We start from the raw sequence: 13,479 nt of genomic DNA, 5'->3' as shown, positions 1-13,479 counted from the left end.
GCTGTGGCAGTGGCTTGGGTCTGTGCACCCAGCAACTGGCAGTGATAAAGCACCACCATGAAACGAGAAGGGGCAGTGACCCGTGGCTCTTGTGTATGCATTTAATCCAGGGATTTTTACGAGATGGAAAAATCTATGTTCCCCATTGACTTGGAGTCTGGCTGGGAGGATTGACAGGGGACAGGACACACATGTTAGACTGTAACATTGGCCGGCGCCGCGGCTCAGTAGGCTAATCCTCTGCCTTGCGGCGCCAGCACACCGGGTTCTAGTCCTGGTCGGGGACTGGTCTCTGCTGTGGCCCGGGAGTGCAGTGGAGGATCCAAGTGCTTGGGCCCTGCACCCCATGGGAGACCAGGAGAAGCACCTGGCTCCTGCCTTCGGATCAGCGCAGTGTGCCGGCCGCAGTGCGCCAGCCGTGGCAGCCGTTGGGGGGTGAACCAACGGCAAAGGAAGACCTTTCACTCTGTCTCTCTCTCTCGCTGTCCACTCTGCCTGTCAAAAAAAAAAGACTGTAACATGCCCAAAGCACCTCAACATATCCCAGGCATGGGGGATCAAACCACCAAGGCAGCGCACCCACAGGCTCTAGGAACATCTCTGCCCCTCTGTGGACAGGACACTTTAATGGGGCAGAACGGATCCTCTGCACTCTGTGAATGTGGAAGCCTTGTGTGCTAAGACTGTGGGAACTCTGACTGCACAAGAGGGTGCAGGGTGTAGCTAGGTCTCTGGGCAATCACTGCAAGCTGCTTCACCTGCTGATAGCTCCCTTATTACTTAGGGTGGGTCATTGCAATGGGACCCACGCTCACTCTGAGGACTCCACAGCTCCATTACGTGGTTCTTACAGCAGCATAGATGAGTATTGCACCTGGGGACTGATCACCTTGGAAGAGAGGAGAGGAGGGTGTGATCAAGCCAACAGAGGTGATCAAATCATCCTTTCTGATAATAAAAAAAAGAAAGGAGATCTACCACACCAATCTTGGGTGTCACCCTAGATAATAGCCCCACACTGGAGCACTGACCAGAGCTCCCTGGCCACACTTAAAATGCACCTCTGGGTATTCACTGAAAAAAGCAGACATTCCACTAAGCCATAGAGGCATAGCTCAAAGATAAAAGCCATCAGAGGAAAAAACCAGCAAGTATTTCCACAAATGCCAGACTGTTTTGATTATAACAATACATGCCAGGAGCTTCTTCTGGGTCTCCCACATGGGTGCAGGGGCCCAAGGACTTGGGCCATCTTCTACTGCTTTCCCAGGCCACAGCAGGGAGCTGGATGGGAAGTGGAGCAGCCGGGACTTGAACCAGCACCCATATGGGATGCCAGTACTGCAGGTGGTGGCTTTACCCGCTATGCCACAGTGCCGGCCCTGCAATGTTCTATAATAATTTTATGGTATTGGGTTGTAAATTTAGGTCTTTAATCCATTTTGAGTAGATTTTTTTTTCCTATTCATGGTTTGGAAGAATTGTTATCATCAGAATGTCCTAGTATCCGAAGCAATTTATAGATTCAGTATGATGCCCATCAAAATATCAAGGACATTCTTCCCAGATCTAGAAAAAAGTGATCCAAAAATTCATATGGAAACACAAGAGAACCCCAATAGCCAAAGTAATCTTCAACAATAAAAAAAAAAAAAAACAACAGTGATATCACAATACCAGATTCCAAGATTTTCTACAGTATTGTTATAATCAAAACAGTCTGGAACCGGCACAAAAACAGATATATAGACCAACAGAGAAAAATAGAAACCCCAGAATTAACCTACACATCTTTAAACAGCTAATCTTTCATAAACAAACAAAAATTACTCCTTGGAGGCAGGACAGTCTCTGTAACAAATGGTGCTGGGAAAACTGATCTCCATGCGCAGAAGTATGAAATAAGGCCCCTTACTTTACACCCTATCCAAAAATCAACATACAGTGGATCAAGTATCTAAACCTAAGACCTGAAACCATCAAATTACTAGAGGAAAACATAGGGGAAATGCTGCAAGACATGGACATAGGCAAAGACTTCTTGGATAAGACCTCAGAAGCAAAGGCAATAAGAGCAAAAATAGACAAATGGGATTACATAAAATTGAGAAGCTTTTGTACTTCAAAGAAAGCCATCAACAAAGTGAAGAGGCAGCTGACACAATGGAAGTAAATATTTGCAAACTATGCATCTGATAAAAGATTAATATCCAGAATATATAAGAAGCTCAAGAAATTCAACAATAACAAAATAAATAATCCAGTTAAGGAATGGGCAAAGACATAAACAGGCATTTTTCAAAGGATGAAATACAAATGGACCACAGTAGATATCACCTTACCCTAGTTAGAATGGCTATTATCAAAAAAAAAAAAAAATGTTGGCAGGAATGTGGGAGAAAATGTACCCTAATCTCCTGTTGGTGGGAATGACATTATGGAGGTTCCTCAGAAATCTGAAAATATACCTACTATATGACCCAGCTGTCCCACTCCTGGGAATTTACCCAAAGGAAATTAAATCAGCCTATGAAAGAGCTACCTGTACCCTCATGTTTATAACAGTTCAATTCACAATGGTTAATATATGGAATCAACCTTGATGTCTACCAACTGATGACTGGATAAAGAAAAAAAGAGAATGAAATCCTGACCTTTGCAACAAAATGGATGCAACTGGAGATCATTATGCTTATTTAATTAAATCAGACCCAAAAAGATAAATATCACATGTTTTCTATGATTTGTGGTAGCTAATACAGAGTATAAAACAATTTAATGCATATTAGTGAAATTGACATCTTGGGATTTGATTATGGCTTATAGCCCTTGTCTATATTCCTGATGAACAGTGGCCTTTTTTACTTTTTCACTTGTTGAACACTTTTATTCAGTGGGGTATTAAGCCTTTGAGTATGAAGACAATTAACAGTATCTTATCACCAAATTTAAAAAAGAAAGAAAGGAAGGAAGGGGAGACAGGGAAGCTTCATTATATTCTTATAATTACATGAACTACATGAAATCTATTTTCTTTACATTAAAAAAGAGTTAAAAATAAATAAAAGGGCGTCAATTAAAAAAAGAAACAACTGACTCTAACAGGAGCTAATCCGCTCCTGTGAAACTCAACCCACTCGTCAAGTCCAGGATTCATTCATTATTTCTAAAGATTTATTTATTTATTTTAAAAGTAAGATTTACAGAGGGGGGGGAGAAACAGAGAGAGAGAAATCTTCCATCTGCTGGTTCACTCACCAGATGGCCGCAATAGTCAGAAGTAGGCCAGGCCAAAGTCAAGAGCTTCATTTGGGTCTCCCACATGGGTGGTAGGGACCCAAAACACTGGGGCTATTTTCTGTTGCTTTCCCAAGGCCATTAGCCAGGAGCTGGATCTGAAGTGCAGCAGCCAGAACATGAACCTGTGCCTATATGGGATACCAGAGTCACAGGTGGCAGCTTTATGCACTACACCACAATGCTAGCCTGCTTCTTAAAGACTGCAGCATCTATCTCCACACTGGTCCCTGAGAACCAAGCTTCCAGCACATGTACCTGGAGGGGTTTTGTAACTATATCTATGGCTTTGATTCACTTCTGGCTTATAATGGTGCTATTGACTCAACATCACAAATGCATCATGCCCAGTCGTTTCAATGACCTCTTGTTTCTTTCTAGATTTGGGATGTGCAACAAGGTCAATTGCCTAAAATTCCTGGGAAGGTTCCACAACATTATTATATCATGGCAAGATTTTAACTTTGGACATGATGATACAAGCACTCTGCTGACTACATCATCCTCTTATTTCCTTCCAGTGCCAGAGTTTATAAAGCAAATGGAAAACAATTTGACAGGCTCAGCTCTTCTTTTTCAGCGTTCAGTTCTCCTAATATATGTGGAGAGAGATAGTGAGGTTGATCACCTCTAGACAGCTCTTCCTGTGCTATACGTGACACTGATAATAGATTCATCATCAGGAAAACTAACTGCATTTAATGAGAACTACTAAAAGTTTTCTACTTGATAACTGGGTCTGTTTCTGTATTTTCATATATTTCTCTTTGCAAATAATTCCTTTTTACAGGTCACAGGCCTGATTCTTGTATTTTTATAAATACTTAAGTTTACTGTGTATTTTTCTTTTTTAAAAAAAGTAATCCCTGCAGAAAATTAAAAAGAAGGGACTCTCATCACCTCATTCTCTGATGTTTGAATCATCTGCATATCAAATCCAGACAAGGAAGCCAACCCCCCTTCCATGTAGCATGAAACTTGTTTCCAAGTTCCACAATGTGGTGAACTTGGAAACAGCACTAGCTGGCTGGAAATATCCAACATGGCTGCAGGATATGTCCCCCAACGTCACTTAGGTTCTTATAATGTCATTATAATAAAATTATCATGGGGGGCACTCACCACCATCATGCACCTGGCTCCTTGCACCACAATTCCTCCTGGTGCAGCCCTGGAGATTGGAGGCAGTTGAGGGAGTGACCCAGCAAATAGACAATCTCTCTGTATCTGTCCCTGTCACTTTGCCTTATAAATAAATAAAGAAGTCTTTAAAAGCACAATAACATGAAAGATTGGTACAACACAGTTGTCTATTACTTGATCCTGGGAAGAATTTTCTTTTTTTAAAGATTTTATTATTGAGAGGTAGAGTTAGAGAGAGAGGGAGAAACAGAGAGAGGGGTCTTCCATCCACTGGTTCACTCCCCAAATGGCCTCAATGGCTGGAGCTGCACCAAATCGAAGCCAGGAGCCAGGAGCTTCTTCCGGGTCTCCCACGCGGGTGCAGGGGCCCAAGCACCTGGGCCATCTTCTACTGCTTTCCCAGTCCATAGCAGAGAGCTGGATCAGAAGAGGAGCAGCCAGGACTAGAACTGGTGCTCATATGGGATGCCAGTGCAACAGGCATAGGCTAACCTACTGTGCCACAGCACTGGCTCCTGCATTTTCTAATTGTTCCAAGATGCTGTCAGAGATGCTTTCAAAAAATCCTCTTTCCAATCAGAGATCATGCATTCCATTTAAATGCCAAGATCTTGGACTAGCACTGTTTCCCTTTTTTTCTGCTGAATGACATGAAATTTTTGAAGATCCTATGCAGCTGTTTTGCAGGAATCCCCTTAAGTTGGATTTATCTGGTTGTTTCTCATGTGTATGTTCACATTGAACATGTTTTCTTGTTTAATAATTCAGTCTGCTTTTGTATTTGCATATATTTCACTTTGCATTTCTAAAATTTATTCGAATGTCAGAGCTATAGAGAAAAAGGGAGAGAGATATAAAGTAAGAGAGAGATCTTTCGTCTGCTGGTTCCTTCCTCAAATGGCCACATCAGCCAGGACTGAGCCAGGCCAAAGCCAGGTCTTCCACATGGGTGGTAGGGGCCCAAACACTTGGGCCATCTTCTGCTGCATTTCCTGGGCCATTAGCAGAGAACTGGATTGCAAACTGAACAGCCAGGACATGAACTGGTGCCCATATGGGATGCCAGCATCACAGTGGCTTTACCCACTATGCCAAAATGCCAGCCCCATGTATTTCACATTGTAAATAAGGAATGACTTTTCATAGGTTACAGGCCTGATTGGTGTAAGTATTTTTATAAACAGATAACTAAAGTTGACCATGTATATTTCTTTTCAAGAAAAAAGTGATTCTTGCAGAAAATTTAAAAGGACTGTCATCAACTCATTCTCTGAGGTTTGAACCATCTGCATACCAAATCCAGACAAAGACAGTTTGAGAGAGGAAAATCAGAGGTAAAGTACATAGACAAAGCAAAAATCAGAAACAGAACATTAGCAAATTTAAGTATTAAGCCTTTTTACTGGAATGTAAATTTAAATTGTTGTCTCAAAAACTTAAAAAAGAAAGGGAGAAGGAAGGAGGATGGGAGGGAGAGAGGGGGAGGGAGGGATGGAGGGAGGGAGGGAGGGAAGAAGGGAATATCATTATGCTCTTAGAATTGTACCTCCAAAGCACATTGAATATGTTAAAATCTAAAAATTAAAAATATTTAAAAAGTAAATGTAACTATATATTTTTGCAAAGTCTGAAGATAAAATAAGGACCTAATTTACATGCAGGGACGTGTGAATTAACTCTCTTGAGCTCTAGTTTCATAAAAATGTTTGTATCGTGATAAGATTACATCAAACTGAAAATCCACCAAAAATCCATCAATTTCTTTGTCAAGGAAATGACAGCTGCTAAAATCAGTAAACCCTCAAACTTAAAGGTCAAAACAGTACTGTCTATGGATAGAGAGCTTACTTAACTACCTCTTGGTCCTGCACCCTTATCCAGAGACTGTTCACCATCAATAAAACATCTAGGGCAGGGTGAGCATTGTGATTGCTAGAACTGGCATTTGCTCTGTACCTCATGTTCTTTCCTTGTTTCCTTTTGGCCCTGCAGCCCCGTAAAACAGCAGTTTTGTGTTCTATCCTTTTGTTTTTTCTTTGTATACTAGGCTTTCAGGGCCCTGAACCCAGGACCTTGTAATCTGTCTCGGCTGGAAAAAGGAAAACAGAAAAGGAGGAAAGCAGTCCAGGGCCTCTCTCTCTGGGATGGCCCTGACCCCAAGATGAAATCAATCTTTTTCTGCTTCTGCTGTAAGTAACACCTTTACAAGGGCTTGTATGTTGAGGTGAGTTTTTCCTGTTGTTTCCTTTCCCCTTGCTCTTTGGATGAGTAATGGGCAAACCCAGCATGACATCCAGTGGCCTGTTAGGAACAGGCTCTCCTTGGTGGTTCCCATTTCTTGGTCAAGTGACATTTCAAGGAGCCATCCAGAACATTCAGACCCATCATTCACTTTCTTTGGAAACAAACTGGCCATTTCCAAATAAGAGGCATGAGGACCATCGGCATAGAAGCAGCTGGCTGGCTAGCATGTCAATGATGAGGGCACTTAGATCATGAGCCCATCCACTCCAGCTGCCAGAGGGCAGGTCCCCAGGATGACCCACAGGCACCAGAAGACCCATATCCTCCACTTGCACCAAGATGAACCTGCTCTTTTCTCCTACGTACTGCACCTCCCACTCCCTCCACCACACACCAGGATGTGACTCCGGCCTCCACCCTCCCACTGAAACTACAGAAGGAGAATGGTCAGCATGTGGTCACTGATGTCTAAAGGTCGGGCAGCGGAGGAACTGGGGATGACATGCAGCTTCTGGGTGAGTTGTCCCTGTGCACGGTGCCAACGGAGGGAGATCAGAAGTCAAAAAGTAGGGTCTTGCTGGGCAAACGGGAAGATGAAGTCAACACTAGAACACTACACAAAGTTGCTGGAAACTGCCATTCAAACATGTGTTTATTGTAGCACAACCTAAACAGAGGAACTGTTCCTAACATGCTCTGACACGGAGCAGTTCTTCAACCGCCCTCGCCCAGAGACAGCAGAGCACGGAACATGAAAGCTACTCTAACTTGAAACTGCTGTGAACTGGGGTAGGGAAGGAGACAAGTGTTTGGGCAGACAGGAGGCTCTGGCTGAAGAGGAACTGGAGGGAAACGCCTGGGCCATAGCTCCTGGGCTCCACAGGTAGTAGCTACTTGTCTAATAGAAGATGCTGAGTTCAACCTGTGAAAGAGGGCAGAGTCAGAGCAAGGTCACGTTCAAGCCAGGGCCAGCCTGCATCCCTCCTGAACTGCCAGGATTGTGGCAAGGGGCATGCTGTGTGTAACACTCACTTCACAGCCTCTGGAACTTCTCAGTGAGGGATTCCAACTCCGCTGAAACAAAGACACAACAAGGCACTCCAGAAATAGGCCTATAGACATCTGGACCTGTGTCCCCCAGGGAGGGGGGAAGGGATCACCTAGCCCTGCCCCCTGCAACCCCTGCAGCCCCCTCCAAACAGCCCTGGGACACACCACCCACCCATCACCTGAGTTACATGTGGAAATGTCTTCTAAACAGGAACAAAGTGGACCAGTCATTCTCAAACGTTGGGTCAATGAGAACCATTCAGAACATGTCAAAAGGCAAATAAATCGGACAAGAGAAACCACACAAGCCACAGCAAGCAGCACTTCCAGCGAAAACACATGCAGGTAGCTCTAAATGAAGGAGATCTCTGGGACTCTTTAGCAAAGCGCACATGCAGCTTAGACGACGCATTTCCCCTTGTGCACACCCCAACTGTGAATGCACACAATGCTCCCGGGCCAGGTTTTGTTGGTTCTCCTCCTCACAGGAATGAGGGTCCCACTGATGCCGCCCACACCTGCAACCCACCCTCACCCCACGCCCTGCCACCAGCATGAAGATTCCTTCTTCTGCCTCAGCCCCAGTCCCAGCCCAGCCCAGCCCAGCATGTACCATACCTGGTTGCTCTCTAAGGTCGTCTACTTCCTTCTGCAGCAAAATATAGCAGCCCAACAGAGAGAAACGATGAGTGTATTATGGACTTCCCCCCGCCCCATCCACATCCCTGGCCCTTACACCTGGACCCTCCCACAGCCCAGTGGCCACATTGGCTTGGCATGCTAATTGCAAAGGAGGTATCCTGTCTGCATCAGGTGTAAAATGATGAGCAGGGGACATGGGGTCAGTCTGACCTGCACATGGATCCCACCAGCTACTTTGGGCCCATGTAACTGCGAGCCAGAGGCGGTATTACCTGAAGACACCTTTGCATTCCAGGTGGCAATTTCTTCATATCTGGTGTCTGAGGATGAACAGGTGGTTCCGGGGCACCTGAAACACAAAAAGAACACAAAATCCAGCTGCCCAGCCTGGGAATGAGGTGGAAAGAGCCTGCTGGGGTCCCACAAGAGGAGGTCTCATCCTCTGCTGGCCCTAAGTTACCCCTGTTCTGCCCAGGGGCTCCAACCCTCTCTCTGAGCCTGCCTTCCTGACCCCTCACTGACTGTGGCGCCAGGGACTGGAATCTGTGTCGCACGATAAGAGAGCTGCAGGGAGGAGCCACCTGGCTGTGCAGGACTTAACAGCAAAAGCTCAGTTCCACTGATCACCTGCCTTTGTTTTTGGAGCTTGGGGCACTGCCACAAACAACCGCCACCTCATGAGCCAACACTCACAGGATGATGTCACCTAAGGCCAGACCTGCTGACACCCCATTTCCTGTGAGCAAGCTGCCTGGGCAGGCAGGGAATCCTGGGAGCGAAGCTGAGTCCCCAAAAGTGACAATATCCAGAGGTTTCCCTCCTTGACCCCTCTCCCCTCCACTCAAATCAAACCCACTGGACTCACCCCAGTGTGCAGCGCCTCTAGGTGTGACACCTCCCTGGCTCAGACTCAAAGGCTGTGAATTTTCTGGAACTTGTGAGTTTTCGGTATTGAAGTATAGACTTTTGAATTCTCCATGATGCATGCAACAGCAAGGCATCCCTGATCTCTGTGCTGGAACCTAAAACACAAATTTCAGAGCTGGGCCAGGGTGGGAGTCTCAGCGTGGACTGTGTGTGTAGGGGCCAGGGTAAGGTGAGGTCACGACTGGGGAGGGGAACTGGAGGCTCATCACATCAGCTCTTTCTCCCTCAGGCCAGGAGGAAGAACTAAACCAGGGAGAAGAGTGGGGTTCCTGAGAATTGCAGGGCCCCTACCAGACAGGCTTGGGGAGCAGATAGGAGGGAGGAATCAGGAGGCTGGGAAAAGTAAACACAGAAGCTTGGCAGCCCAATCTGCATGCTGATCACCAGACCTATTCTAAATCAGCTGCCAGCCCTGCTGTCCATTCCAGCCCCTCTCCGGAGGGAAGGCAGGAAATGTGCGTGTCAAGAACAGTGCCTTGGGGCTGGCGCTGTGGCACAGGGAGTAAACCCGCTGCCTACAGTACAGGTATCCCATATGGGTGCTGGTTCAAGTCCCAGCTGTTCATCTTCTGATCCAGCTCCCTGCTGGTGTGCATGGAAAAGCAGTGGAAGATGGTCCAAGTCCTTGTGCCCCTGCACCCATGAAGGAGACCCTGAAGAAGCTCCTTCTGGCTCCTGGCTTCAAATCGGCCCAGCTCCGGCCACTGCATTCACTCTGGGGGGTGAATCAGCCGATGGAAGACCTCTCTCTCTCTTTCTCTGCCTCTCAAACAATAAATAGATCTTTCAAAAAAAATAATTAAAAAGTGCCTGGCACATACCAGGTGCCCTCTAAACGTTTGCCCCCAACCTGAGGATCTCAATGTGGCATCCTAGTGCCTGAGGGCTCCCAATGACTGTGAGGAAGGGACAGAGGGAACAGGCCTAGAGAGGCGTATGCTAGGGAAGGGGGAGAAAGAAGGCAACGCAGGAATAAGAGGAAGATGGGGGGGAGACCCTTGCAACTGCATCGCTATTGGGAAGACCATCTCCTCTGACCGTAGACTGAGACTCTCTCTTCCTCCTGTCCCAGATTTCCTCCCTGCCTCCACTGTTTGAGTCCCCACAGGAGCAGGGAAGATGTGCTGGGCTTCTCAAGCTGTGAAATACCAGAGACTGGAGGGAAAGTGACAAGGCAAGCTGCTGGCTCGCTGTGCCCCCATGGAGCTAAGGCTATCCCAAAGCCAACTTCCCGGGCAATCACTATGAATTCCTTCTCCTGGGCTGCCTTCCTCCTACGAGTGGCCTGGGGCAGGTCCTCTGCACCACCAGCAGCAGCTCCTGGGTGGCTGGGCTCTATCCCCCCTTCCTGGACACGACACTTTGCAGGAAGAGGGCCCCAACTCTCCTAGTGCCTGCCTCTCTATGGTGCAAGTGAGTCGAGAGAGGGACTGAAAGGTGAGGGAAATTCTCCCTGCCAAGGGGAAGTCCCGTGTCTGGGGCTCTCTGCTGGCTGCTCAGAGCTGCTGCCCTGGACTTGGCCTCCTCGTGTCTAGTGAATGCTCACCCTCATGGGCTGCACATTCCAGAGCTCATCGCAGGGCTCAGGGTCAGGAGGCAGCCCCACCATGCCTTCTCCGAAGCAGCAATGGCTATCGGTGCCAATGTTCAAGCGACGTCTGGCGCTTCTTCTCTTGCTGCGGCCCCGGACCCGGAATTCCCCAAGAGCACGAGAGGCGGTGGCACAAGCCTGCAGTGATCCCAGACTGCTCCGGCCCAGCATGCCTCGGCTGCTGGGGTCTACCTCGACATGCGCACAAACGGCGGCCGCTTCTTCGGCGGCGCCACTTCCTGTACTCAGGAATCTGTGCAAGGCCCCGGCACTGGGGTCGGTCAGCATTTGCACAACAGCTGCATACGCCGCAGCAAACTGGAATGCGGAACTTGCAGAGCACTCTCCCACGGGGGTGGGCTTCCGTGGCTTAGTCTTGCAGCCCCAGAGAGCTGCGGCTTCCGCCTGTGTCATTCCCAGTTTGGACTCAGACTGGCACCCAGACTTGAACTCCAGCTGCGGGTTGAGAACCTGCGGGCTTGAGGGCCCGCCCTCCTCCCAGCTCGCACCTCCGCCCTCGCCCTCACCCTGGTCCAAGCCTATTCCAGTAGCCTGCAGGGCTCCGGGGCTACCAGGGCTGGCCTGCTCCTCACTACTGGAGCCATTACCGTCGCTAAAACCAGACGCCTTACTGTAGCAGCTCATGTTGCAAGTCTGGACAGACCCGGAGGAGCGGACGCGACCAACTTGCTCACAATCGCTGCCGGAAAAGGGCCTGCTGGGGGCATGCGCCCAGAACAGCGAGGTCTCAGCGCATGCGTTACCACGGGGGGTCAGGGGGGTGGAAGGACCTCCCCAAACAACGCGAGATTGCAGTGCGCGCCAGGGTGTGCAGTGTCTTTCTCATTGGTCAGCTCCCCGTGCTCTGTCTTGGGCCGCCCATCCAGGCCAGGTCGGTGGCTTAGCAGGCCCGAGTTTGCCCACCTCTAGCATACCGCTTTCCCCGACTTACTTCCAGTCCGAGTTAATTTATAAATGCAGGACGTCCTATGCTCAATCACATCCCACAGGAGATATTCATGGGGCCGGCATTGTGGCATAGTGGTTAAAGCCGCTGCCTGCAACACCAGCATCCCATATGGGCACCGGTTGGTGTCCCAGTTGCTCAGTTTCTGATCCAGCTCCTTGCAGTGGCCTGGGAAAAGCCATGGCGATGGCCCAGGTGCTTAGGCCCATGCCACTCACGAGGGAGAACTTCAGATGAAACTCCTGGCCCCTGGCTTGGCCTGGCCCAGCACTGGCCACTATGGCCACCTGGGGAGAGAACCTGCTTATGGAAGATCTCTCCCTCTCTCTCTCTAACTCTTTTAAATAAATAAACATTTTTATTTAAAAAAAGATGTTTATCATCACTGTATCTGAAGATATGTGTTAAAAATCAATTTTCACATGCCAGATTTGCTGCAAATCAAGACCTTAATGGGTCAGTGCACTGTGGCATAGCAGGTTAAGCCACTGCCTGCAAAGATCTCATACCATATGAACAGCAGTTGGAGTGCCGGCTGCTCCCCTTCTATTCAGCTAATGCACTTGGAAAAGCAGCAGAAGATGGCTCCAAGTACTCCGGCCTGAGCCACCCACGTAGGAGACCCAGATGGAGTCCCAGGCTCCTGGCTTCAGCCTGGCTGTTTGCAGCCACTTGGGGAGGGTGAACCAGTAGATAGAAGATCTGACTCTCCCTCTCTGTGTTAATCTGCCTTTCAAATAAACAAATAAAAATTTTTTTTTTAAGATTTATTTATTGTCGGGGGAGGTGCGGCAGGGAGAGCTGAACGACGCATGCCCCAGACGGCAAGGTGTGGTCCCGCATCAGCCGCCTGTGCTGCCTGGCGCGCGGCTGGAACCAGTGTGGCCGTGCCCCACACCCTGCAAGGCTACTCAAGAGTGAGCCGCGTCTGCGCAGAGGAGCTACGCCCCGCAGGCGCCCAGGACCCCTGCCGGGAGGTGCTGCTCACTCAGTAACAGCGGGATTTCAACGTGTGGACCGTGCCCGCGGGGACCCAAAGATGCCACGCAGGGGCAAGTCCTCCATGCCCGGCGCTCAGGGGACCTACGTGCTGCCCATCAGCCACGGAGACACGGCTGCAGCGGCCACCACGTCCTACAGACGGGAATTCCAGACTTGGATTGGAGTGAAGCCCTCAAGACCCACCAAGGCAAAGCCAGCCAGAGACATCACAAACCACACGCCGTGGTGGCATGGCGACCCCGGGGCTAGCTTCCAGGTCCCTGCGGTGAGGAAGAAGTTCACTCCCAACCCCTCGGCCATCTTCCAGGTGTCAGCTCCCTGGATTTTCAATGGGTGAGTACTGTGCGGTGGAGTGCAGGGTGCCAGGAGTGGGGTCAGGACCCCTGGCCACCGGGCCTCGGCACAGCCCTCTGCCGTCAGACAGAAGGGCGTGCCCGGCACAGCCAGTGGTGCAGACGACACAACACCACCTGGCGTCGCACTTCCTCTCCTTCCTCCAGAAGCCTGAGAAAGGCTTCGCAGGTGTTTTTAACTGCCTCGGGGCCATCCTGCAGGGCTTAAATGTGAGGAGCCTGAGGGTCAGCTCAGCCATGAACCGGGCTGGCCCGGGTGGCTG

The 13,479-nt window shown here is 49.0% G+C and overlaps 1 protein-coding gene and 1 pseudogene across 1 annotated transcript; one reads left to right on the top strand and one right to left on the bottom strand.

Annotated features, from left to right (window-relative positions):
* Window positions 1-7,316: 7,316 nt before the first annotated feature.
* On the bottom strand, window positions 7,317-11,645 carry LOC103351866 (uncharacterized). The gene is made up of 7 exons (XM_008272782.4): window positions 10,850-11,645; window positions 9,242-9,398; window positions 8,649-8,725; window positions 8,353-8,383; window positions 7,923-7,937; window positions 7,717-7,758; window positions 7,317-7,606 (listed from the first exon to the last, which is right to left on the bottom strand). The coding sequence occupies exons 1-6, from the start codon at window positions 11,537-11,539 to the stop codon at window positions 7,718-7,720; spliced, it is 1,011 nt and encodes a 336-aa protein (XP_008271004.1). The 5' UTR covers window positions 11,540-11,645; the 3' UTR covers window positions 7,317-7,606; window position 7,717.
* A 4-nt stretch (window positions 11,646-11,649) lies between these two features.
* LOC127484806 (MAP6 domain-containing protein 1 pseudogene) lies at window positions 11,650-13,200 on the top strand (annotated as a pseudogene).
* Window positions 13,201-13,479: the final 279 nt, after the last annotated feature.

This window comes from Oryctolagus cuniculus, chromosome X, assembly GCF_051225735.1.
Source record: "Oryctolagus cuniculus isolate XC-2025 breed Fujian yellow rabbit chromosome X, ASM5122573v1, whole genome shotgun sequence".
NCBI lineage: Eukaryota > Metazoa > Chordata > Mammalia > Lagomorpha > Leporidae > Oryctolagus > Oryctolagus cuniculus.
The sequence above is the reverse complement of the archived record's forward strand: the minus strand, read 5'-3'. Positions and strand labels throughout refer to the sequence as shown.

What these genes read in the sequence shown, in the direction of transcription:
- LOC103351866 (XM_008272782.4), bottom strand. Translation starts at nt 11,539, where the DNA reads ATGAGCTGCTACAGTAAGGCGTCTGGTTTTAGCGACGGTAATGGCTCC. An exon ending in GGAATGTGCAGCCCATGAGG is followed by an intron (nt 9,399 to 10,849) that starts GTGAGCATTCAC and finishes TTTGTGTTTTAG; the next exon opens with GTTCCAGCACAGAGATCAGG. An exon ending in TAGAGGCGCTGCACACTGGG is followed by an intron (nt 8,726 to 9,241) that starts GTGAGTCCAGTG and finishes TTTGTGTTTCAG; the next exon opens with GTGCCCCGGAACCACCTGTT.